General features: G+C 47.1%; 1 protein-coding gene across 1 annotated transcript in view; it reads right to left on the minus strand.

The window, feature by feature from the left end:
• LOC135896389 (homeobox protein Meis1-like) overlaps positions 1-23,793 on the minus strand; it is a 441,556-nt gene extending 417,763 nt beyond the window's left edge. The window contains exon 1 of the mRNA XM_070521828.1: positions 20,967-23,793. Within this exon, the coding sequence (XP_070377929.1) occupies positions 20,967-20,978 (12 nt within the window). The 5' untranslated portion in view covers positions 20,979-23,793. The remainder of the gene's footprint in view (positions 1-20,966) is intronic.
• Between the last annotated feature and the right edge of the window lie 2,073 nt (positions 23,794-25,866).

The following is a 25,866-nucleotide window of genomic DNA, read 5'->3' on the forward strand; positions in this document are numbered from 1 at the left end:
GCGAATAACGCGTTCTCAAAGTGAAATCTTCATAAAATGTTTTCATTCACGCATATTACATCTTTACTCACCCATGATGCATGACCAAGCGAAGAAAAGCAAGAACAGATGACCAACTGTTTCAAAGCGAGCGCGAACCTTGTCGTCTGTCCTCCAACTTTAGCGGCCCGCTAGTACTTTTTACGTAACATGTAGTCGTACACACAATAACAAGTCCTCATAGTTAAACAAAACATGTTTTCGCGTAATAATAAAGCTAAAACAGCTTTTCACGTGCTGTTCTAGTAGAAAATGAATCATTGTGACAGACGGAACGGTACTTGCCAAGCGCGTCTTCAAGGTGTCCTGTCTCTACGAGAACGATGCCAATCCGAAGTCACAATATACCGGCATTCCCATGCATACCACAGCGCAGCAGCGCCAGATTTCCCTCTAGGTAATGTAGCGAGAAACTCTATGCTTACAGCACCTGCGTCACTCTCGAAGTCGACGCGAACTCGCAGCACGCGTGCGCCAGCCGGCCAATCACGTTCGCTTGTTTCAGTGACGTCACAGCGGAGGCGATGCTTCAAACGAGCGCGTACACCTCCGGAATTACGTATTTCTTTGGGAGCGGCAGAGTCACGGAGGAGAAGACGCAGCGCGGTGTAGTCGGGTCGACGGAGCCAGTAGTATAAACTCTCCTCAATCGTCGCCGCCGGGAATTTATTTCCGCGCTCTCTCCCTGTCGCTCCAAATATTCGCTCTATTGTAAGCGACTGACTATAATGCGTGAACAAAGCGTTCCTTTCTTTGATTCTGACGGGCGACGTGACAGGCGACATATCTTGTGACACAAAGTTCTCCCCCCACGATGCAACATTCAATGGCACGCTGTCTGTCCTAGCATTTTCGTGCGCGGGCGTCAGAACGAGCTGTCAGAGCCGAGGCTTTCGGTCTGTCACAGACGTCTCACGGGAAAGCAAAAAAGAAAGTGAGTGTTAATATGCTTGCCCCTTAAGTGCAGGCATACATTTGATTGAACACCCCGCCTTAACGGGCGTATATAACAAAAGTATGCTGCTCCGCATCGCTCAAAATAGTTATTTTATTTGTTTAACTGGCATTCAACAGACCTTTCTTTTTTCCCGGAAGAAGGTCCACTGACATCTACAGAATACCAAGGACCCTTTGTTCTCGTTATTATTTCATTTTTGTTAGAGAACACAGCCTTTAATTACTTAGCAACGAAGCTGCTAATGAGATTTGAAGCACTCGCTAGAGTGCAGGCAAAGCTTGCAGAGAAAAAAATCTACCGCAAAAGAAATTAGGCATATCCAGCTGACGCGTTGAAATAGCTGTGAAGCGATGCTTAAACGAAGGACTTAAACGAAATAACGACTTAAACGAACTAACGGCAATGCCTACGTGCGTACAGGAAAATAATGCTTCGCTTCTAATTGCATGTGGAGACCAAACGTGGGCGCCCAATTGCAAATGAAAAAAAAAAAAGAAAACGGGGCCACACAAACAAAAAACGCTACAAAAGCAGACTTTCCGTTCAAAATTTTAAAAAGAATGCTACAGTCGAAGTCGGGAAATACTAAAAAAAAAAAAAACATTCCATGACATGCGCTAAAAAAATGTTTTGTTGTACGAAATGCAGACTGCTTTGGTTCAAAGAAAAAAAAATGTCTAAAGCTTTTTTCTGCAGCAACGCTGTGAACAGGCTCTCTCTTATGCAGGCACAGCTAGGAGAGTGTATATGGCACGTATACAAACCAAAACATTACCGAGATTTAAATATTCGCGAAAAAAATTACTGTGACGGCGGTCAAAAATTTTGGTCGATGCTTTGTACACTGGGTGGCGCTCTTGCGGGTACCTCCGAAAACGTCAGGGATCCACAGCGGTGGGTTATAAGGGGTTATACGGCGGTTCGCTTATGGGCACGAGGTCGTGGGCACGAGGTCTCTCGGGCTCGATACACAGTAAAATAATTTGCACCCTAAAAAGTAAAAAAACGGTGTAAATGTGTCTATAACTCCCACCCCTAGGGTGTCCGTTATATAGATAACACCCTTAGGGTGTGTTACACAGAGTGAAACATAGTTCCAGCGCACAATTGAACAAGGACGAGGAGAGAAAGACAACACGAACGCCGGTCTTTCCCTCCTCGTCCTTGTTCAATTGTGCGCTGGAACTATGTTTCACAATGCTAATCATAACCAACTAATCCAGCTGTCCATACTTAGTGTTACACAGACACATTTACACTCTTTTCACTTTTTAGGGTGTAAATTATGTTACAGTGTGTACTCGACCACGGCAGTTCCATTCCGATGAGGACGTAATGAAAAAAACGCTAGCGCGAAGTTCATTGAGTGCTCGTTACAGATGCCTGGGTGGCCCAAAATTAATCCCGAGCACGCCTCCCCACTACAGCGTGCCTCATAATTGGGAACCCGCCCCCCCCCCTCCCCCATGCGATTACAGGACGTTGAATTGAACCATATAGTCTAAATTTAAAAGAAAACTGGGTCTGGAAAGTCACAGACAGGCTGTACTTGCATTTTCACGATATCAGTGTTATTCCACATTGAACGGAAATGACAGGAAGTAACAGTACTTGCGCGGACTTGTCCATCTGACTTGCACACCCGCGTTTCTCACACCTCACTGCAAGCAGCCAGCCGAACGCGCCCGCTTGCCCCTAATGTTAGCTGTTATGGCTACACGTGGGAAAAAAGAAAACGTATTTCTGAAGCTAATGCAAATAAGTCTACATAAAAATATTCTTAGTAGTATTTCCCGAATTTCAGCCCGCCAAGTAATGTTTGATATATATATATAGTCATATCATAAGAAGCCAACAAACATAGACACCAAGGACAACATAGGGGAAATTGCATGTGGTTAATAAACGTTTCTTTATTTCGTTTATTAAGCACAATAATTTCCCCTATGTTGTCCTTGGTGTCTATGTTTGTTGGCTTCTTATGATATGACTAATAAAATCGGGACCCTCGGTTAACCCCATTTCTTCTCGTTTATTACTTAACGAGGGTCTCGAATCCGGCTACATTGATGCCTTCAGGTAGCATATGTGGGTTTATTGACCAGTTGCCTTCACCCAAAAAGATCACGTTCTCGCGACGCCTGCGGCAAAAAGGACGTCCCACGTCCGCCGCCAAGGTCTGTGTGTGGTGGCGCTGGCTAACACTCCCAGGGTTCTACTAGGACACATAAATACCCAAGAAAGTGAATGGGAACACAGCGCCGCGGTAGTTCAATTGGTAGAGCATCGCACGCGAAATGCGAAGGTTGTGGGTTCGGTTCCCACCTGCGGCAAGTTGTTTTTTCATCCACTTTAATTTCCATTATATCTTCGGTTCTTTATTTCGTTTATTAAGCACAATAATTTCCCCTATGTTGTCCTTGGTGTCTATGTTTGTTGGCTTCTTATGATATGACTAATAAAATCGGGGGTCCCTCGCTTAACGCCCTTTCTTCTCGTTTGTATCTCTCTCTCTCTCTCTCTCTCTCTCTCTCTCTCTCTCTATATATATATATATATATATATATATATATATATATATATATATATATATATATATATATATATATATATTTCTTCCTCCGTCGACTGTAAATCGCCGCGAAAACGGCCACTCGCGCTATGCGATGGAATATAGAGAAGCACACGTGTGTGCACATAGTGCCACAAATCACCGGCCACCTTTTTTCAATTGAAAAGCGACAGGCCTTGCAATCGCTGTACACGCGAACGCGCAGCCCGAATGAGGATGCATGAGGGCGGCGGGCACCAGCGGTTGGTAGCTCGCGCGCTATTTTATTTCACTCACACATTTATTTATTTTTTCTGTCCACGCCACGCGTACCTCGTGTATGTATGCTACGTATACATGTACGCGCACACCGGTTAATTGTCCTCCCTCTCCGCCTCGAGCATACGTCCCGGCGATTATTGAGAACGAAATGTTCGGCCGGCCCACGCGCGCACTCTGCCGAGGCAGCTGCAGGCGTGCAGTGCGGCGATCGCTCGGTGTAATGACGGGCTCGTTTGAAGCCGAATTGGCTCCCCCTCGTGCGAAGCGCAGTGAGAACACCTAGAGGCGCCGACATATATATATATATATATATATATATATATATATGCACACTGCCATCTTAACGGAACGTGTGGCTGGCCTGGTCTGTTCACTTCCCACTTCCAGATGGGTTCTACACCACGAGCGCATTTTAGACGGGACAAAAGAAGACCGACACAAAATGCACTGTGCTATCAATCTATCTGTTATGCATAGGTCTCTCTCTCTCTCTCTCTCTCTCTCTCTCTCTCTCTCTCTCTCTCTCTCTCTCTCTCTCTCTCTCTCTCTCTCTCTCTCTCTCTCTCTCTCTCTCTCTATGTATGTATATATATATATATATATATATATATATATATATATATATATATATATATATATATATATATATATATATATGTGTGTGTGTGTGTGTGTGTGTGTGTGTGTGTGTGTGTGTGTGTGTGTGTGTGTGTGTGTGTGTGTGTGTGTGTGTGTGTGTGTGTGTGTGTGTGTGTGTGTTCGCAAATGTTTCGCGAGACCTCTGCGTATGTACACTGATGGTGACTGCAGCCGCCCAACCGATTCAAATGAAGTTAGTTGCATTTGAGAGGAGACGAAACTGAATCACGCCTACTGTAGTAGTAGTAGCATTCACTTCGGCCACATTATAGAATATGCCCCCGAGGAAAGGCTAAAGGAGGCAGATAAATCATGCATCCTGACAAGGACCGGACTACAAGTCGTGGCACCGATGGCGAACAGGCAAAGCGCACATAATTCTCAGGAACACTAATACCACAAAAGGACAGCAAAATGTACACCAACACTAATGATAAAGAACTCCACAAAATACTTAGCGGTAAACACAAAACTGAAAGCGCTGCGGCGAAAACAAAAACATCATTAGTAAATCAGTAAAGACAGAACAAGCCAATCGATGCGAATTTATGTGTTTCAAAATTATACAGAGGAAAAAAGCATCTTTGCTTTTTTCTTAAACATCGATACACTAGTAATTTCTATAGGTATTTCCACAATCGATTGGTACGTATTACATAGGGTTGCGCTTATGGTGATGTAAACGTTGTTTTCCATAACTGGTTCTAGGTCTAGTGGTGGACAATGCGGCAACACGTAAATCATATGTTATCATCATCATCAGCCTGGTTACGCCCACTGCAGGGCAAAGGCCTCTCCCATACTTCTCCAACTACCCCGGTCATGTACTAATGTACTAATCATGTACTAATAATGTTATATCCTTCGACAAATACGTATTACTGAAAGTATCGAAATCCTGCTTGATTTTATGGAAAATGTAAACTGCCAAACGCAAGTTATAGGAATGAAAAAGACTGCGAACATGACAAGTCTCGAAAACATTTGCTTCGACTGCTGGGCATGTACACAACGCTCGTAGGCCTCTCTTTTGAAGGGAAAACAATTTAAAGGAAACAGTTTTATTGCACGTACCCCATACTAGGTTACAGTATACAAGGTGGGAATGAACGAGAGTAAAATATAATTGTTTCTTTACTTGTTGTGGAAGAAGATGCCTTATACAATGGACTACACAAATACATCTGGCCATTTTCATTATAATATACTTCACATGACCTTTTATTGTAGGTCCGGCGAGGACGCGAACTGTTTCCTCACTCATTCACTCATACTTCACATGACCTGTCAACCCTAGGTCGCTGCGGAAGCATACACCCAGAAACCGGCAACTATGCACTTCTTATTGCACTATTATGTTACTTAGATATCAAGTTATTGAATTCTAATTTGATATGATAACTTAATGGGTTTTTTTTTTGGATGAATGAGCATAAATTTCGTTTTTTTTTTTTACATTCAATCGAAGCTGGTTGACAGAGAGCCAAATTTATAGCTGGTTCAACCAGGCATTACACTGCTGCTCTAACACTTTAAGATTAGAACTCGAAAAAAAAAAAAAACCGATTTGTATCATCAGCATAAAGCACAATGTCAGCAGATAATGGAATGTTGACAATGTCATTAACATATACAGAAAATAATAGAGCTACCAGAATTGAACGCTGTGGGACATTAAAATTCGCCGTACCGAAATTAGATTTTACGCCATGCATCTGTGTATAGTGTGGCCGTTCAGTTACATAATTCTTCACAAGTGCATGTGCAACTCCGCAAATTCCGTAAATGTCAATTTTTTTTTAGTAGTGTTTCATGCTTCACAGAGTCGAAGGCTTTACAAAAATCTTGAAAATTTCCAACAGAAAACAATCTATTTCCAAAATTGTCAGTTACGGTATTTTTGACATCTAACAATGTTGTTTGAGTCGATTTGCCGGATTGAAAATCATACTGTTGCTGACAAATTAAACTTTAAACTTGTATGGAATTGTTTAGCCGATTAAAAAGTACGCGATCAGCTACTTTTGAGAAAATCGGCAGTACCGAAACTGGGCGATAATTGTTCCGGTCGTGTTCGCTGCCTCCTTTGAACAAAACGATGACACGCGCCCCGTTCAGTTTGTCTGGGAATACTCCAGTGAGCAGCATTCTGTTGCACATATGCGTGAGTGGGCCAGCGACGATATTAGCAACACATTTAATAGGGAAGACGGCAATATCATCCTGTAGGAGAACACGCGTTTCTAAAGGCATTAATGATCCTAACGACTCCATCTGCTGAAGTAGGTGACAAAATATAGAACAGGCACGACAAGAGGGTAAGCACGAGTCTATTGTCCTGGTTAAATGAGAGTTAACGGATGCATGGTACGCTCCTGTTGCTTATAAAGTGATCATTAGAGGGACGCTACAGAGAAAAATGATTTCTTCTGCATCAGTAAATTACCTTTCCACGACACCAGAACCACCACTCTTACCACGATAAGACGCTTGGTAAGCCATAAAAAGCGCACGAACGAAAGACGGGTGGCGACTCCTCGGTGAAGTTCCCGCACCTAGTCTCTGTGACGTCACAGATTCTGATGGCATCTTCTAGGGCGCACTTTATAGCGGTACAGATTGACTACATTGTGTTCTAAAGGAAGCAAATATTAAACATGGCAAGTTTCGGGAACTTTTACTGAGCCAACGTGACCCAATGCGAAAACATACTTTGGTATCCCTGACGTCACAATGACGTACAGGCGTCGGAATTTAGGCGCGAAATTCAAATACTGATACTTCGACCTTCATTTTCTCATCTAGTAGTCAAACTATTATTTTGAAATGACTGCCTGCAGGGCTCTCAAACAATGCTTTATTAATCTAAACTGATTTATTGTTTCGCTTTAGTGTCCCTTTAAGTTTATGAGCAAGTAAGACCCCTGAATAAGTTACTTCAATGGTCCTTAATTCTGAGGCGAAGCAGAATTTGCATTTGTGGCGTCAGATCTTTTTCGATTAAAGATATATATATGCATCGCCGGAAATCTAAGCTGACATTGATGCACGACATGAGCTGAGTACTGACGTCATCTTTCCGGCTGTTCACTTATTGCTTTAAATTAAAATCGGGGAACTCGACGCACACCCCTCCCCTCTCCGAATATTAAAGAAAATACTGGCAAGCCTCGGTACGCCATAACCTTATATATTATAACTATCCAACGCCCAGTTTGTGTTTGGCAGGAGGTGACAGTGTCGAGACGTCACGAGGCGGAAGGTGGATCACGTGGAAGCAGGACACCGCGACGTTTTGGAACCGGGAAGGGGGGGGGGGGTGTATTCTGTAGGAGTCCACCTAGTGGACTGTCCATGTCGGCTGTTCCTGATTGGCTAGTGCCGCTCGGATACTCCTCGCTCGTGCAGCTGCATCCAAACAATAGCGGCCCTAGCCAATCAGGAACAGCCGAAATGGACAGTCCACTAGGTGGGCTCTTACAGAATAACCCCCCCCCCCCCTGGTCGCTGACCTCCTGTGCTGCTTGCTATTCATGACGTCACGACAGTCACGGCCGGAGAAGCGAAACCGAAACTGACTATAGAAAAAGCTATTATATGAAATTATTTAGTGTTTCGAGACTTGCCAGTTCCTTTTCCTTTCCTTTCTTTGTGGGGGAGGAGGGGGTGGGTTCGCGGTCACATGCCTTCATATAACGCCACAAGAAAAACCGAAATATCAGTGTGAAATGCAAGTACTCACTTAAAGGAAACGGAAGCCCAAATCAATGTTTACAAACGCGTAACTCTGCACCCGAAGGGAAATATAAAGGTTATTTATTAGGCTACAATTGATAGAGCAATTAAGGCGGGCGAATTTCTATATACGGAGAGTGCACAGCTGTGAAACGACGTGGCCTCCACCAGTGAGCGACACGCGATCGGTCTACTCTATTACATGTTGTAATACGGTGTTACTGCGCTTTGAACACACGAACATAAGTAGAAGTGGACAGGACTGCGCGCGTCCTGCCCCCTTCTACTTCTCTTGTCCGTGTGTTTATTTATGGCCCTGTCCACTTCTACTTCTGTTGGCCATGTGTTTATTTATGGTTCTGTCCCCTTCTACTTCTGTTGTCCGTGTGTTTATGGTCCCGTCCACGTCTACTACTGTTGTCCGTGTTTATGGTCCTGTACACTTTACTTCTGTTGTCTGTGCTTATGGTCCTGTACACTTCTATTTCTGTTGTCCGTGTGTTTATTTATGGTCCTGTCCACTTCTACTTGTGTTGTCCGTGTGTTTATGGTCCTGTCCACATCTACTTCTGTTGTCCGTGTTTATGGTCCTGTACACTTATATTTCTGGTTTCCGTGTGTTTACTTATGGTCCTGTCCACTTCTACTTCTGTTGTCCGTGTCTATGGTCCTCTCCACTTCTACTTCTGTTGTCCATGTGTTTATTTATGGTCATATCCCGTTCTACTCTGTTGTCTGAGTTTATGGTCTTGTCCACTTCTTCTGTTGTCCGTGTGTTCATTTATCGTCATGTACACTTCTACTTCTGTTGTCCATGTTTATGGTCCTGTCCTCTTCTACTTCAGTTGTCCGTGTTTATGGTCCTGTCCTGTTCTACTTCTGTTGTCCATGTGTTTATTTATGGTTCTGTCCCCTTCTACTTCTGCTGTCCGTGTTTATGGTCCTGTCCAATTCTATTTCCGTTGTCCGTGTCTGTGGTCCTGTCCACTTCTACTTCTGTTGTCCGTGTGTTTATTTATGGTCCTGACCGCTTCTACTTCTGTTGTCCGTCTGTTGCCCAGTAATCCCCGGTATTACAATATGAACTTCAACTAACTAGCCCAACTTGCCGCTCTACTCCTCCATTTCGCCGACTTGTGCACGCTCGCCACAATATTAAACGATAGATAATCCAGCTATATAGGTGTCGGTGTACGATGCGCGTGCGACAAAAAAAAAAAAAGAAAGAGAGCGCGCGCACCGCAGGAGAGCCGTCAACACGCCGTCCACATTGCGATAAGGGCGACGCACAGCGGGACGCTCTCGAAGTGGCGCATAGAGAAAAACGCGCGCGAGGGAAGTGGGTGGAGATGAGAGTTTGAAAGCCACGGCGTGCAAAAAAGGGGGAACGCCAACCAAACCTTCCACAACACGGCTTCCGAAAAAAAAAAACGAAAAAAAAGGTGAAATGGTACGTACCGCGCAACCACCCGCCGCGTCCTGCCCTGTTATCGAAACGGGCGAGAGCGCTTTAGATTAGGGGACCGGCCCACTCACCGGCGCGGCCTTTTCGTCGCACTGCCACTGGTAGCATATATACATATATACGCTTCGCTAAAGCGACGAAATTTTGTTCGTCTTTCTTTATTTTCTTTTTTTTTCTCGCTGCTGGTTTGCGCTTAGCGGGTGAGCATGGCGAAAACGTTCTGTCTGCCTGCCTGATGTAGCGTAACAGCTTTCGGACGAGAGTCCTGAGCTTAGTTTGTTGAAACTTTTGGGGCACTGAACTGGCGTCGTTGGTAGTAGTCAACTGTCAAGTTAACTATCTCTGCGCGCGCGCGCGTGTGTGTGCATGGGTGTGTGTGAAGTAGGCCCACAACGAGCGTGGGACTGCATCAAGTTCAAGAACGCCAAGTTAGCAAGTTTACCTGAAACACTTCACACATCACTCCAAGAGTCCACCCGTAATACTCGACGGCAAGCATCATAAAGAACAGCATAATTCACTAACAGGAGAAACGCACCCTGGTGCATACCAGGGCATACAAAAACCTAGCACACGTGCATGCTAAGCGACCTCCCCTACCCCTCGAAACACTATCCTTTCCATGAGCCCCACCATCTCCTGCCCGCTACCATCTCGGTCAAAGTAAAAAAGAAACAACTTTATAACGATAAGAGAAAAGTTAAGTTGGAGACACATATTACAGCGGTCAGTTGGAATTCTTACGCGCAGCACTCCACTCTTTGAGAGAAAGCTAATGCTAAGAAAGCTAATGCTCAACTATTTGAACGACGGAACACAGTGGACGAACTTCATGAACTCGTGTTCTGCGGCCGGTATAGGTAGATATGTCACGACTCGTATATGTCGCGAGATGTAATGTGTCATGCCTTCCTCTTCTGTTTCCCTTCCTTTTTCTATTTCTTTCTTCCCTCTCTCTCTTTTATAGCAAAGCATTCTTTGCATTATTCCAGGTATTTTGCCGCATTAAGGTTGGGCGCTCCTGTATCACGGCCGACAATGGAATCGATTATCTATCTGCCTTCGAGCACGTCAGCCCAATGCCGCAACTGCACCAAATTATCGCACGCGTATATGCTCCCCTCCAAAGCCGACTAGCTTTTTGGGAGGCCAGTGTCACGTGACTCAACTTATATATATATATATATATATATATATATATATATATATATATATATATATATATATATATATATATATATATATATATATATATATATATATATATATATATATATATATATATATATATATATATATATATCGTGACAGCTCACGCTTCAAGACGCTTCGCTTAGGCCCCACATGCAGTGCGTGGGATCGGCTTCGTTTTATTTTATTCTTCTCTGCAAGCGGTGCCGACGTGGTGTCTTCGTTTAGGAGACAACTGATAGCCCATTCCACCTTCTGTATGTTGTGTTACACGATTATTACTGACAATAATAATACGTGCGAGAAGGGAAGAGGCCGGCTATACTTTCAGTTGCACACATTTCTACTGTATCAATATTTCGCAAACTGGCAGTCACAGACGTATATCGGGAAAAAAAACCACGTAAGTTTTTGTTTATTTAAGAACATCACTTCATCGCACAATATATATCATTCAGCTTCAGAGCATGCCGTTAATATACGAGCGAGGAACTTGAAATCAAGTCCACAAAAAGCAACTTCGACCGAGAGTTAGAGAGAGACATTGCTTCGATCTAAAAAATTTTACAACCGCCGCTTTACTCGTTGTTCTTAAGTGCACGTAGGAAGTTCAAAAAAATTTTACAACCGCTGCTTTACTTGCGGTTCTAAAGTGTGCGTGGGAGGTTCAACGTGCAGTTTGTTTTTTTACTTGGCATGTATTACGAATAAAATTTGATGCAATTTACTCTGCGGTTCGTTTTCAACCAAATGGACCATATTATTATTATTTTCTACGCGGGACCTGTCGGCTGCGCGTAACAGTTTCTGAAAGCTGGCTTCCAAAAAAGGAAAAACTTTATCGCCTCAGAGGCTTTGGCTTCGAATTGCCGCAGCTTTTCGTTCGGATAAGAGCTGCCTGCAATTGACAGGCCGCCTTCGATAATGCCGGTCTACCATTGACACCGCTGTTAGATATGGAGCTGGTTCCTGAGGCTACTTCGAGTTCCCCAAACCGCTTCGAGTGGCAGCACAGCTAATTGAGGAATGCAGGAGCAGGAAAGCGCATTCCAGAGAAGCGGCCGAGCAAACAAGTTTAAGGCAACAAGTTCGTGCGTCGCCGGGATTAGAAGGGGGCCTGGGACAATGGAGCGCAATCGACCCCCTTCGTCTTTGAAGAAGGCTGTTGCCACCGCTGCGGAGCCGAGTCGCCGGGATTTGCAGGTGGGCGTCGGACAATGGAGCAGGTGCAGCCCCCCTCCTTCTCCGGCCTAGAAGTGATTGCCAGTCTGCGTGGCAAGACCGCAGAGAGCCCCGACAGGTGTGCCCCGCGACACGGGCGCCTACCATTGGTTGCAAGTGGCGTCATCGGAGTGGACTCTCCCATTGGTCAAACATGACGTGACTTGCAGTACTCGAAGGGCTTATAAGAAGCCTTCCAGAGAGACCTGAGATTCTGGGACATGCCCTGATTCCCTGTTTCACCTCTCTCGAACTTCTTGCCGCGGGCCGCAGCGTCCGAGTTGCTGCGGGCCCGTAATGACAGTACGTCTGTTACCTGACGCTCGTCCCCTGTACATAATGTAGAATAAATCCTCTCAAGTTTGGGTTTTCATCCGCGAAGTCCCGTCCTCCAACCCCTACATCTGGTTGGCAGCGGTAGGATCGCCTCCGAATACATCAGCTGGTGGCAGCGCTACGAATCAACCTTCGTCGAGAGAGATCGTAAAGAACCGGGAAGAGCGAAGAAGAGAGAGCCTTCGTCGAAAGAGGTCCGAAGAGACTGGGAGTATCGAAGAAGGAGCGAGCCTTCGACCCAGGGAGTCCGGAAGGAACCGGGAACAGCGGACAAATGAACCGGATGGCAGGGTGCTGCAACCGTAAGTGAGCGCGTGGTTTTTTTCCTTATGATTCGCCAGACTCAAAGGTTGTGTGTTCAATTTTGATAGTTCTGGGAATCGGGAGTTTGTTGCATTGTGTGTTTGCACAAATTAATTAAGGAAAACAGTTTTAACCACCTGTCGGGGCAGCTGCCATGGATCTTAGAAGGTTGACGAGGTTAGACTTGTTGTTGGTGTGCGACGATTTGGGAGTTGAGGCGGACGAACGGATGGAAACGCCAGCTATCATAAAGGCGATTCAAGATAGTGGCAACGATGACAAAAGCATTGAGCTTGCTTGGGAAGTGATACAGGAGCCACGGGAGCGTGTGCGTCGTGTACGTTTGCGAGAGCGTCGTGAGCTTAGGAGTGAGCGTCAGCGTGAAGAACGCGAGAAGGAACGGAAGCATGAGCTTCAAGAACTTACTCTTAGGTGTGAGCGTCACGGACGTGAGAATGAACGCGAACGTGAGCGAGAGGAAAAGTATGAGAGAGAGAAGGCAGCACTGATCAAAGAGCTACAGTATTGTGATCAGTTATTGGCACAGAGACAACGGCTGTCTGAGAATTCTGTAGGTAGTACAGAGCGAAAGAATGAGGAAGTGTCTAGCGGACTTTCACCAGAAGCCGACGAGAAGAGTAGTGCCTGTGAGATTAGCTGCAGATTCATAAGTGAAGGGAAAAGGCTAGCTGCTAACGATGCCTTAGTGGCAACAGAGGCCGTTAAAGGCCGCAGTGAGAGCGACGAGGTGCTGTGCCAACAGATGACTGTAGAGACAGCTAGGCCAGCTGCGAACAAATTGGCACAGTTACCGCGTGTGTGCGTCGCTGGTAATGTTAGCGAGGTTGCTAGCGAAGAAAAGGGTACTGCTGACCAGACAGAAGGGAGCACCCATGTAGAGCCAGATGTGCGTGCAGAAATGAAGTGCGAGCTGGGTGATGCAGTTGAGAGTAGTTCTCGGGGTGGCGAGCTCCGTAGCTCACGAGAGAACAACTGCATTGTTCAGGGATCGGTGCGGCTCTCCGCCAGTCTAGATAGCCGAGATAGGGATGATTCAGTTGTTAATCATTCGGACTGTGCGCGTGAGACAGCGATCGATACCGACGGGCTGTGTGCCGATTCACAGCGTGCGCTGGGCAATGTAGTAGAGGGCAGTTCGCAAGAGTGCGAGTTGTCTAACTCGAGTAAAGCCTGCTGCATTGTGCCAGAGTCGGTTGAGCTGTCCGCCAGTCGAGGCAGAGAGAGAGTAGATTTAAATGTAAATCACTCAGACTGTGCGGGTAAGAGACCGATCCGGGCCGACGAAATGTGTACCGGCCAGCACGAGGCACGAGAAGGCGACATGAAAGCGAGTGCGAAGAGAAAGCGCCGCAGGAAGAAGCGCCCTAAAGATAGGAACGCGGTAATTAATGTAGCGCCGCCAAAGATGGCGAGAAACCCAAAAGGGCAGGGCGCGAGGAAGAAGGTGCGGTCGTCTAGGACGATGTTGACGCATCCAGAACGTTCGAGCCACCGGTCAAAGGGGAACCGCGAAGAATGTTCTGCACGGACGCGGACAAAGGGCACGAGGCAGTTAAGCTCCTCGTCGTTCCGTAGTTCTTCTCATAGCTCAGCGTGCAGTTCGAAGAAACGCAAGGTGGCAGGACGAGACCAGGTGGGGAGTGGCGACGCGGTCAATCGAGTTCGTGTTGAAAGCGGGGCGCGGGGACGCAAATTGGCAGTAGACCGTAACGTCTTGGGGGAGCTGATAGTGAATCAGCCCTTTTGTTGTCTCTCGGCAGCCAGAGTAGCTTTCAGACCACGTCCACCCCGGGTTAGACTCAAAGTATGAGTCAGACGTAAGCGTTTGCAAATGGAGGCCAAGAGCCCTTCCGTAGAAGTAAAACGTGTTAGTTTGTTTTATTTTTGGGCATCGGAAAGTTTTCGCGATTTGAGAGTAGGATTTCTTTCAATGTGTAAGGTTTGAGCTTTGTTTATGTTTTGGTTGAGAAGCTCCGAAATTTGAAAGATGAGGTTTATGTAAACATGTAGTCTCGCGAGATGCTCATTAATAAGTAGATAGGTTTTTTTGTGTGTGTTTGAGTAACCAAGGGTCAAGGTTATTGTTAAGAGGCCTATCGTAACGCGCGTGTGTGTTATTTAACCTTCTTTCTTTTTAAGTGTTTTCGAATTTTCCAAGGTTAAGCGCGTAGGTTTTCAGTGAGTGCATGATTTGCACGGCGAAGCGTTCTTAGTTCCATTAGCGCGTGTCCTGTGTGGACGGAAGGAAGCAGACTTTATGACTGGGTTGCTAGTGTGTGTGGAGGGCAGCCGTATTCTGACTTCTTTAGTGAACGTGCGTGGAAAGAGTTAGTAGAAGACGCATCATTTTAAGGGTTCTGCGGAGTGTGTAAGTCCCGCAAGTTTAATTGTTCGTTTATGTCACGTGTCCTGTAGGACTTTCAGGGAAGAAACGTGAGTAAGCGTAAGCGAAAAGTTTGCCTACAACGCAAGTACGCGTTTTGTTTAGTGACCACAAGGCTAGTGCGCTTGTGATTACGTACTTGTGAGGTTGACCAGATTGTTTAGTGGCACCAATACGTGCGATAAGTACGCCACTGCGATAGATTGGAAACATGCTGTTCGTGTGGTTAGGCCACTTAAGTTATGTTCGGCTGTTTTCATTTGTTGTTTGCATCGTCAACGACCCTTTTGTTTTGCAACAACAATAGTACTCTGGTCTTGTCGGCAATCGAGGAGAAATGGATAGCTGTTTGGAAGGGTGGTTGGAACTGTTGTCAAAATTGGGGAAATAAAAGATCAGGGTTGATTTTGACTCAGTAATAGTCTGGCGAGTCAGGGGTGAAGAGCCTGCGCTTACGCGTGGTGCAGCGCTGTGCTGTTTTGTTTGTTTGACGTCTGTTCTCCAGGGCCAAGGATCCCGAAGTTCGTCAAACGAGGCTCGACCCCAGTACCCTGCAGCTTCTTTCAGCGTTCCTCCTGGCCAGCGAATTGAGTTCACCGGCCATTCAGAACAACCGGGGCGAGGACGAGCTGTTAGATATGGAGCTGGTTCCTGAGGCTACTTCGAGTTCCCCAAACCGCTTCGAGTGGCAGCACAGCTAATTGAGGAATGCAGGAGCAGGAAAGCGCATTCCAGAGAAGCGGCCGAGCAAACAAGTTTAAGGCAACAAGTTCGTGCGTCGCCGGGATTAGAAGGGGGCCTGGGACAATGGAGCGCAATCGACCCCCTTCGTCTTTGAAGAAGGCTGTTGCCACCGCTGCGGAGCCGAGTCGCCGGGATTTGCAGGTGGGCGTCGGACAATGGAGCAGGTGCAGCCCCCCTCCTTCTCCGGCCTAGAAGTGATTGCCAGTCTGCGTGGCAAGACCGCAGAGAGCCCCGACAGGTGTGCCCCGCGACACGGGCGCCTACCATTGGTTGCAAGTGGCGTCATCGGAGTGGACTCTCCCATTGGTCAAACATGACGTGACTTGCAGTACTCGAAGGGCTTATAAGAAGCCTTCCAGAGAGACCTGAGATTCTGGGACATGCCCTGATTCCCTGTTTCACCTCTCTCGAACTTCTTGCCGCGGGCCGCAGCGTCCGAGTTGCTGCGGGCCCGTAATGACAGTACGTCTGTTACCTGACGCTCGTCCCCTGTACATAATGTAGAATAATTACTCCCAAGTTTGTGGGTTTTCATCCGCGAAGTCCGTCCTTCAACCCCTACACCGCATCCATTGTTACAGATAGTCCCAGCGTGAGAACATGGCCGTGGACACTAGCCTGGTTACGTTCTTTTTTATATTTTGTATAGCATTTATCCGACTGCCTGATACGCTGTACATTTTGAAAGCATCCAAACAATATGCCCTGACAATCCGAAGTCGCAAGAGAGACAGCTCTAGACACTGCGTTCGCTTAACACGTATAATTACGACCATAACTTTTAAAAAAAGTACGCGCCTTGCTCACTCAAAACACCGCGCAGGAAAGCAAAAACACACAAAAGGAGAGCAAGTTTGGCATTTCGTAAGCCACGCGTTTGCAGTCGTTTGCTCACGTCAGCAAGGAAACTTTCACAAAAAGAAATAACAGCTGACGACGATAGGAGGGGGGGGGGAAGAACGTCTGCGACGTTGGCAACCTAGGTTCCGAAGAAATTAAGATAAATATTACGGGTCCCCATTTGCCTGTATCTGCGGAGAAGCCACCTAGAGGACGCGGAGCCACTTATCCTGGAAGGCAGAGACACACTTTTGCATGCATGAACAAGCTCGCATAGTGTGGATATATATATCCTTTCTGCGTATGCTGGTTTGCGTCTGCATACTCTGCCGTATACACACACGTAAGCCGATGCGCAGTTCAAAACACGCGTCTACACACTTGTCCTCGCAGAAGTTAGCAGAAGCAGCATGCAGAAGCTTCTGCTAACTCACCTCGCTTCGCTCTCAGCTGCCGCAGCCAGCTATAGCTGCTTTATTGCAAGAGCCCCCCCACAGCAGCCGACTCTGTCGTTTTCTATTCGCTTCGGCGTTGCGCAAAATGTCAGCGGATCTTCTGAGACGCGCCGCAGGCTGACATTTTCGCCGCAGCGCAGAGAAAAAACGGCAGTGGCGAAAAAACAAAAAAAACGAAGGGAAGGAAAATGACACGAGGTCACTGCGGAGACGACGGGCGTCACCGGGGATGACGTCACGCGATTTTGATCGCGTGACGTCACACACACACACACACACAACCTCACCTGCGCACATATCGCACAACACGCATTCACGACATCGAAAGGAAAATGCGCCCGCAACCTCAAAGCGACGACATTTTGTTTCGAACGCTTAACACCGATCATTAACTTATTATACTCGGCGATAAGATTGTCAACGTTCCGAAAAAAATAATAATAATAAGGGGAGTCATTGCATCCAGAGCAATTTGCGATTATCCCTCGCAAACTGCTCTGTCGACATACCTACAAGTTCCTTCGCGGCGAAATGTCAGGACACGCACGGAAGGGACCAGACGTCAACACAGTACTTGAGACATGGTGGTCAGGAATGACTTGCGTGTAATTTCAAAGTTTGTTTCCGTTCAACATGGCAAACAGTGCAGACGACAGTGTATATATATATGCTATGCCGTTTTGATCCCTTATGCTGTCGTCTGCTCTGTTCACCACGTTCGAGGTTCCGCCAGCGGTCACTGTACGTGCCGTTCCCACGAGGCAATATCCATCACTCCAGACATCATATGCACAAAGACACATTTTCGGAAAAGCGTGCTTCGCGTGGTCTACCGTGTCTCACACAGCATCAACAAGACTCCGGGCAAACGCACCGACATCCGACAATGCTGTTTACGCGACAGTGAAATTGAAACGTCTGCACATACACTGTTTCAAAGGGGATCATCCCATCGTTGGCGGCGTTAATTCACTCCGATTCGAAAGTTCTCGGGCCACGGTATTATACCTCCATGTTTGTGCAATCTTGCATAGAAATGTTCGTGCTTTTGCTTGCACGATATTGTCTCGTCTACACCGTTGTTGTTGTTGTTATTGTTGTTGCTTTGGTTTTTTGCATGTGGCGGGGGTGTCAGTTTCACGGGAGTGTCACTGTTACATATAATGTATCAGAAGTTTCTTTAATGTCGCCGCTCGGTTTTCTATAGCGAAAGCATCCTGTGCTAACAAAGTACGCGCGTTAGGAGGATGGTGTTGTGCATTTTCGAACGTTTACGCGAACATCAGCTGTCACTCTGAAACGTACGGTGATGCATGTGAATGGCCGACCGACTTAACCAATCAGATTCGACGTGTGCTCGCCACTAACGTTGCGATGCGGCGTTTATACCTGACCAAATAAAGCCAGCGGACAATGAAGCCAAAGAAAGCAGTGGAGGAAATTGGCGGCAGTTGAAATTGAATTGTAGAATATAATAAAGGGGGTAAGGGAAATGAAAGTGGGCGAAAAGATGACGTGTCGCCAGTGGGATGCGAACCCACAACAACCGCATTACGTGTGCGTTGCACTACCAATTGTGCTACGGCGACTGTTACCAAACTAACTTGGGTATCTATGTTTACTTGATCTAGCCTTAGGAGTGTTAACCAGCGCCACTCTGAGCCAAGGTGGGAGGATGTGGAACGTACTTTTTATTGTCCGATGGCGTCACGTGATCTTAGGAGAGCGGGCAAGTGGATAATAAACCCTCGCATGCTATCCGATGACGTCATGGCTGCCATAATGAATGCCAGCGTTATACCTGTGTTTCTGGGCCCAAAGTTCGCGCAATGGAGAGTTAAATTCATAACACACTTTTTATTCTTTTAGAGTATTTGCTTCTGCATCGTCACTACGACGTGACCATATTTACTTCCAATATGTTGAAGCGTACTTATTCCACTGCTCTTCAACTTCTGTCACAAACCACATCGCCAAAGAGAGATAAATTTCTAACGCACGTTTTCTGGAATTTTTTTTTTTTTTTTTGCTTCTGCGCCGTAACTACAACGCAACAACGTTTACTTTCAATATGTTGACTCGTGTTTGTTCCACTACTCTTGGACTTCTGATGCGATTAAATCATACAAGTTGTCTACAGAATGCTCGTTCTAAAAGGAGAGCATCGCACACGTAATCCGAAGACGTGGGATTGTTCCCCACCTGCGACAAGCTGTTTTTTCATCCACTTTCATTGCCATTGATTAATCATTTGTTTAATTGAATAAGTAAGTAGAAGTAATTTCCCCCATGTTTTCCTTGGTGTCTTTGTTGGCTTCTCATGATGTGGTTAATAAAAATCGAGCCCCTCGGTTAACCCCCTTTCTTCTCGTCCGTTCTAAAAGGAGGTGTTTATATTTTGGGACATCATTCTGCGGTATATGTTATGTATTCCGCCTAACAAAATACTGCGTGAAGAAACTCGAACCTAGCGCGTAATTAGAGCCGGTCCTGTATCGCGTAGCGTAGGCCGCGCATTCAAATATCGCTAAGTATGGACAGCTGGGCTAGTTGGTAACTATGCTAGTTGGGAGTTGGGAACTATGTTGGGAGTTGGGAACTATGCTAGTTGGGCTAGTTGGGAACTATGTTTCACAATGCCATTCAAATATCTCGGTGGTATAGGGACAGGTCTACTTCCCTTGAAGAGGACTAAGAACATTCGTAGATGACTTCCGCGCTGAACAACACAGTGAAGGTTTCGTACAAACAACTGATGAGAAGCTAAGTAATTAAACGAAGAAAAAAAGAAGAAAGAAAGAAATGCCTGGGGCACTTTCTTTGCTTTACGCCGAAGTCTATAGCTCTCTCTAACTTGCCAGATATGCACGCCTACACTCGAACTATCCTGTTCGTTTCGATTTAGCGTAAGTGAACACGAGTCAGTTTTTCAGGAACTTAACTTTCTCTTATCGAGATGTTCAACCATAACATGTCTGATTTCATTTACAAAAAAAAGAAAAACTGAATTATCTACAGCGACTCCGGCTGTAGAAAATTACTATGCCATGTATCTACCTTTTTTCAAATGCTCCACTAGTTACTGAAGTGAATTGTCCATTGCCGCTGTTTCTTCTCTTCTGCCAAAATAACTTTTTTTTTCTTCTAATTGATAATTTGTCACGAGTATGTATTTGTTTATGCAGGGTATCTACCACTTTTCAAACGTTTCGTTTGTTATCACGTTGAATGGTTGTTGCAAGATGTACCCCACCCCTTATGTAACACCCCTGATGAAGGAGCCTTATAGAAATAAACTGAACTGACCTGTCAGTCTCTGAGAAATAATGAGCGCACTGGACAGCGTTTTCTGATATCCAAAAAGTGCGCTCAAATTATGGTCGATATACCTTGCAAGTTTACGAAGCTTGAGTTGGAATAACCTGAATTCAAATACTAGATGCGTTCTTTAGTTGCATTTATTAAAAAAAGAAAGAATCACAGCGAGGTCATTCGTAAACCCCATTCTATGCTACAAATCGATATGTCTTCGTCTTGCTAATTGCTGTCAATATTCCTGGCAGTGTTTGTATACTTAGCTAGTTACGTTTTAGGATTATTCTTAGGCTGCGAGAGATAACTCCGTGCACCATCATGTGTTCATCCTACACAAACTTCATGAACAGCAACTATCTAGTACATTCCGACCTAGGAACATTCCTAGTTAAGTGTTCACGAACTCAAGCGTTCACTAGCAGGAACACGTAACGACGGAGCAACCGAACAGAAAGAAAAAAAAAAAGGACAGGCCAGAAAGTGCTCACCCGTTGAGCCATGTCGACTCCTGGGAAGCTCCTCGATTTTCTCAGCAACAGCTTCTCCGTAATACGGCAGTTAGACGGAGCTTTCTTCGCTTGGTCGCCGTTGTCAACTGGGCGAGGGAGCAATCTTTTCTTTTTTTTCAAGCACCGACACTCACACAGCTGATGGGCTTCTCTCCTCGAAGCCGCAGAAATCGGAATCTTCTCGAAGCCTGTCCGGCAAGAAAAGAGAAAAAAACTTGCACTTCTCTTCCGAAAGAGACGTGGACAGGCGGCTCGAACCTCACACAGCGAATCACAAAGACGACAGCCACAGAAATCCTTCTTCCTCTCGAGCAGCAACAAAACGAGACGGGACGAACTCTTCTTCAAGGGGGTGAGAGGTCGTGGCGGGTTGCCGTCAAGAAACGGGTCCGCAAAGTGTCGGGAATTCGGTGTTCGCAGAACACGGGGACGACCAAAGAAGGGGGAACGAACGTCTGCACCTCGAAGAAGCAGAAGTACGACGAAGGAAGGCAAGCTTGTTCCGTTCAGCACACGAGGCGTGTAGAACACACTCACGGACACAGTGTAGAGTAGATGCTTTTTTTTTCTTTTCTAGCTCTTCACCACGAGGTCGGGGACACTAGTACACACACGGTGCGACAGCGAGCTTCGGATGCACCCTTGAGGCGACAACACAACACACGTAAAAAAAAAAAAGCAAGTCGAAGAGGACGACGACGTCTTCAGTGGGCCCAACACACACACAACACGGCTTGCTGCGAATGCTTCCAGAAAGGCAGGCAGGACCGCAAGCAGTTTTTCAGATCTCCTGGCTCCCAAATAGAGCAGTGCGCTGCCAGTAATGTCTTGCACAGACAGGGCTGGCGTATTCACAAGTCTTGGGCCTTTCTGAAGAACTTGGCAATATGATGCAGCACTGTGGTTGCGGCCACTTCCGAAAGTTGTCAACTCTTCGTTTTTTTTTCTTTTTCTTTCCACAAATCAGCAGCGGTGGTGGTCTATTTTCGGGGTCCTGGTGGTACGCAAGAACTGTCGACGCAGCGAAGCAAGGGTCACAAATCGGTGGATCTCCTCAAAAGCCCCGAGAGAGCTTTCGGAAGGGAACGTCGACAGAAACACGGTAATCGCACTCGACGAAATCAAGGAGCTTGGTCAGATGGGCGAAAAACTCGGCGACGGTTTTGCTGTCTCCCCCGGTCGACGACAGTGGATGGAGGTGTCACACCAATGGAGGTAACGGTGTCAGGGTCTCACTTTTTCTTTTTACCCCCCTCAAAAGATCAGCACAACGCGAGCACGAACTTTTTTTTTTAAAGAAAACAAAATGCGGTGTTCACGTCGTGTGGTTGATCGGCCCGAGGGCGGCTATACACTTACAGAATGAAAACCTCCTCCAGCCAAGCTAAACCAAAGTAAAGCCAATACCAGCCACCTGAGAAAAAAAAAATCGGGGACGTGTACTTAATTTTTTACTGCCTTCGATACACACACTTTTATAGACCTCAAGGAATGCTACTGGAAAGCATGGGATCTGTGATTAGTAAGTGCGGTGAAAGAAGGCGATAAAATAAATAAAATATTTTTTTTTTAATGAGAAGTTCCCCCCCTAAAAAGATCGAAAACAAAAACGGGGGGTACTAGATCAGAACCAAATCACCTAAAAGGGAACGCGATTACGAGGTTGGAACACATGGGTAACTTAGTCCAGCGCGTCTGGAGCGCCACGCTTGTGTTCCAAGAGGCCACCAGGTTGGATCGACCACCACAACGTGAACCCACGGTGAGAAAGCCAAAATTACTGCCCCTTAAGAGAGAGAGAGAGAGAGAAAAAAAAATCGAGAATGAATAAACGAAAGCAAGCCAATTATTCAACAGAGGCCTCGAGTGATAGTAAACACGCCCTCCCTGAAACCACGCGAGGAAAAAAAAAATACTATAAACCGCACAACACTTCACAATCGCACTTCGACGAAACAGCGACGAGTCGAGAAGAACGGCCGCCAATCACCCGTCGACGACGTGACACGCACCAGCGATGCAGAGGCACGGAAGACGACGGTCGCGTCAACGACTTCGAAAAAAAAAAAGAACTCCCGTCGTTCCTGCCAGCCTTATTCTTTTTCGGCTGGCCGCGGCGTTCGAACTTTCGCCGGTTGCCTCCTATCGCATCGGCCTCGCTTCGAAGTCACGCAGATGACAGTCGCTCGACCCGCCGTGAATCGACGACGGGAGACACCACGTGACGGAAGAGGCGACCGTCGATCCAAGCGAGCGATCGTCGATCCAAGATCCTGCGCTGCTGGGCGGCGTGGTGGAGAAAAATCCGGCTAGCCAGGCAGGCACGTCGAATCCTAGAAGAAGGCGGTCCCCACCGTCCAACCAACCTCGCGCGCTCCGCGCTCACAACACACTCGGGAAAACGAGATCACACAGCCAGGCGGTTGCGGAGGTAAGTAAGTTCCGGCAGGGTCAGAATCCCGCAGTCACGTTATCGCCGATTGCCCGGGGGGAGGCGCGCAACGCGCCTCACACGCACTACACTAGCGAGCGGTTTTGTTTTGCGGCGGCCGGTCGTGCGAAGGCTTGCGGCGACACAAGCGGACGCGAGAGAGTCAGGAACGGCGGACCGACGACACCGCGCCGCGACTACTGAAAGCTGCGTGGCCGTCGACGGCGAGTCGAGCAGCGCGGCCTGCCGCTCTCCTCTTCTCGGGCGTTTTTTCGGCGGCGAGAGCGGCCCCTCTCCTTCGGGCGAGCTCGTCGTCGGCCGCGGCGGCGGGGTCGAGCCTTTCGGGCGAGGGGGCGGTGACTGCACAGCGCCGCCGCCGGCGCGGTTCTGTGCGGGGGGAGGAGATTAGCGCGCGGGCCACGGAAGCATTTTGTCGTGATTGGTCGCGCGCGAATGACTGACGTGACGAGGGCGCGCGCGGGGGGCGCTCGCGGTGAAGAGGGGGTTGGAAGCGGCGGCAGGGGAGGAAGGCTGCAAAGACTGCGGCGTTTCGCGCGAAGCTGCTGCTGCTGCCGCTTGGCTGTGGTGGCGTGTATGCGAGAGATTGGGAAAAGCAAAAAGTAAGAGAAGGTGGCGCGAAGGCGGCAGCCCGTTGCGTGGAGAGCCGCTCGCGCGGAGTGGCGCTGCGAGCGCTTGTCTGTCTGCGCCGGCGCAAAGGAGAGCTCGTCTGCTGCGTCGGCCCCTCTCAAGGTGGATCGGGTCGGCTTCAGCTGTTGTATGCGCAGCATGTTCTGTACTGCACACGTTTCTACTTGTCCTTTTTTTTTTTCCTTTTCTGCTTGTTATTCCGTTCCTTCAACTCGCTGACGCCGAACCACGTATGTATTAAGACAGCGAAAACAGCGGCTGTGCGACAGTCGACGATATTGAATTAGGTTATTGAAATTTTTGGGTTTTATGTGCCGAAACAAATATGCGATTTCGAGGCATGCCGTAGTGGCGTTCGAGGAATAATTTTGACCTCTTGGGGTTCCTTAACGTGCATCTAAATCTAAGCATGCGGGCGTTTCTGCATTTTGTTCCCATCGAAACGCGGACGACGATTTTATAGACTACGACTCTGCAGCAGTACCATGCAGCAAGCGCATACCAAGAAAAGCTTTCACCGCGAATCATTTTATATTTAACACGCTGCAGGCCTTCGAGCTCTTGCATTAATTCTGTCACATTTCTGTACAAGTCGCTTCAGGCAGCCAATGTGAAATCGGCGATTGATTCTTGCTAGTATCGAGGCTTCTAAACGAGTCTTTTTGGCAAAAAGAAAAAAGAAGAGAAGAATATGTGCACCGTGTGATGACGAACTCAAGGCAAAGGGCCTAACAAAGCCTGTGAGGCGGATAAACGCGACGAGGAAAGCGGCAAGCCTTCCATATAGTATTACAATACCGTATCTGCCACCAAGCTGCTTGCCTTTTGAACCTGGGCTAGAATGCTCATCACTCTTTCCCAAAACCTATTGTGCTTTAACTGAAAGACGTGGCAGAACTGAGTCAAGTGACAATCACCCATCTAATCCCCCCTCCCCCCCCCCCCTCCCGAAAAGAAAGGAAATGGCAAAAGAAGTGCAACAGCGAGAAAGGAAACACGTTTTGTTAAAGTACGAAAGGGAGATGGGTAGCTCTTTCTTTTTTTATCAGGTCTGCGAAGAGAGAGAGAAAGAGGGAAGAGTAACCTAACAGGCGGCTTAAGCAAGGTTAGAACGATTTGCACCCCTCCCTTCCCCCTCCTTTTTTTTTTTTTTTTTTGTACCGCACGCCGCCGCAGAACGCAGAACTCGACTACGGAACACGAAGAAACGAAAAGCATTCATGCGCGAACACTGAATTTCAAGGGACGTTCTTCACCGTGTGAGAACACGTATTCTGCGCGTGCGTGTGGGTTGGTCGGGGGGAAGGTGGGGTTGTCTCGGTGTGAGAGGTGGAGGGGAGTAGAAGGGGGGGACGCGAGGAAAGGTCGCACAGCTGCTCGAGGGCGCGGCATGAGGAAAAAAAAACGTTAGCAGTAAACCGTGAAGCAGGCAAAGTTCTTCGTGTAGTATGCATAAGATATAGGACAGTATGGAATCGTGCATCCGGCGATTCTGAAAGTAACTTGCGCAAGAAAATTAATAAACTAAAGAAAGAAGAGAGAGAAAGAGGCTGCAAACTATGTGCAATGTTACATTACAAATACACAGCCTCGTAGAACGAGCCAACTCTACGGCAAAGAGGTCACGTGTGTTCGAGCGGGAGGAGGTGTGTGGCGCGGGGAGGGGGCGAGGCGTTGAAAAGCCACGTTGGGATGTATTTGTCGCTCGGAGGTAGTACACAACACAGGCCAGTGCAAACCCTTGAGCCGCAGCTTAGAGAAGAGGTTCTTCTACGTGTGAGCGTGTTGAAGAGGGCAGCA

The sequence above is a fragment of the Dermacentor albipictus genome, chromosome 7 (genome assembly GCF_038994185.2).
Source record: "Dermacentor albipictus isolate Rhodes 1998 colony chromosome 7, USDA_Dalb.pri_finalv2, whole genome shotgun sequence".
Lineage (NCBI taxonomy): Eukaryota > Metazoa > Arthropoda > Arachnida > Ixodida > Ixodidae > Dermacentor > Dermacentor albipictus.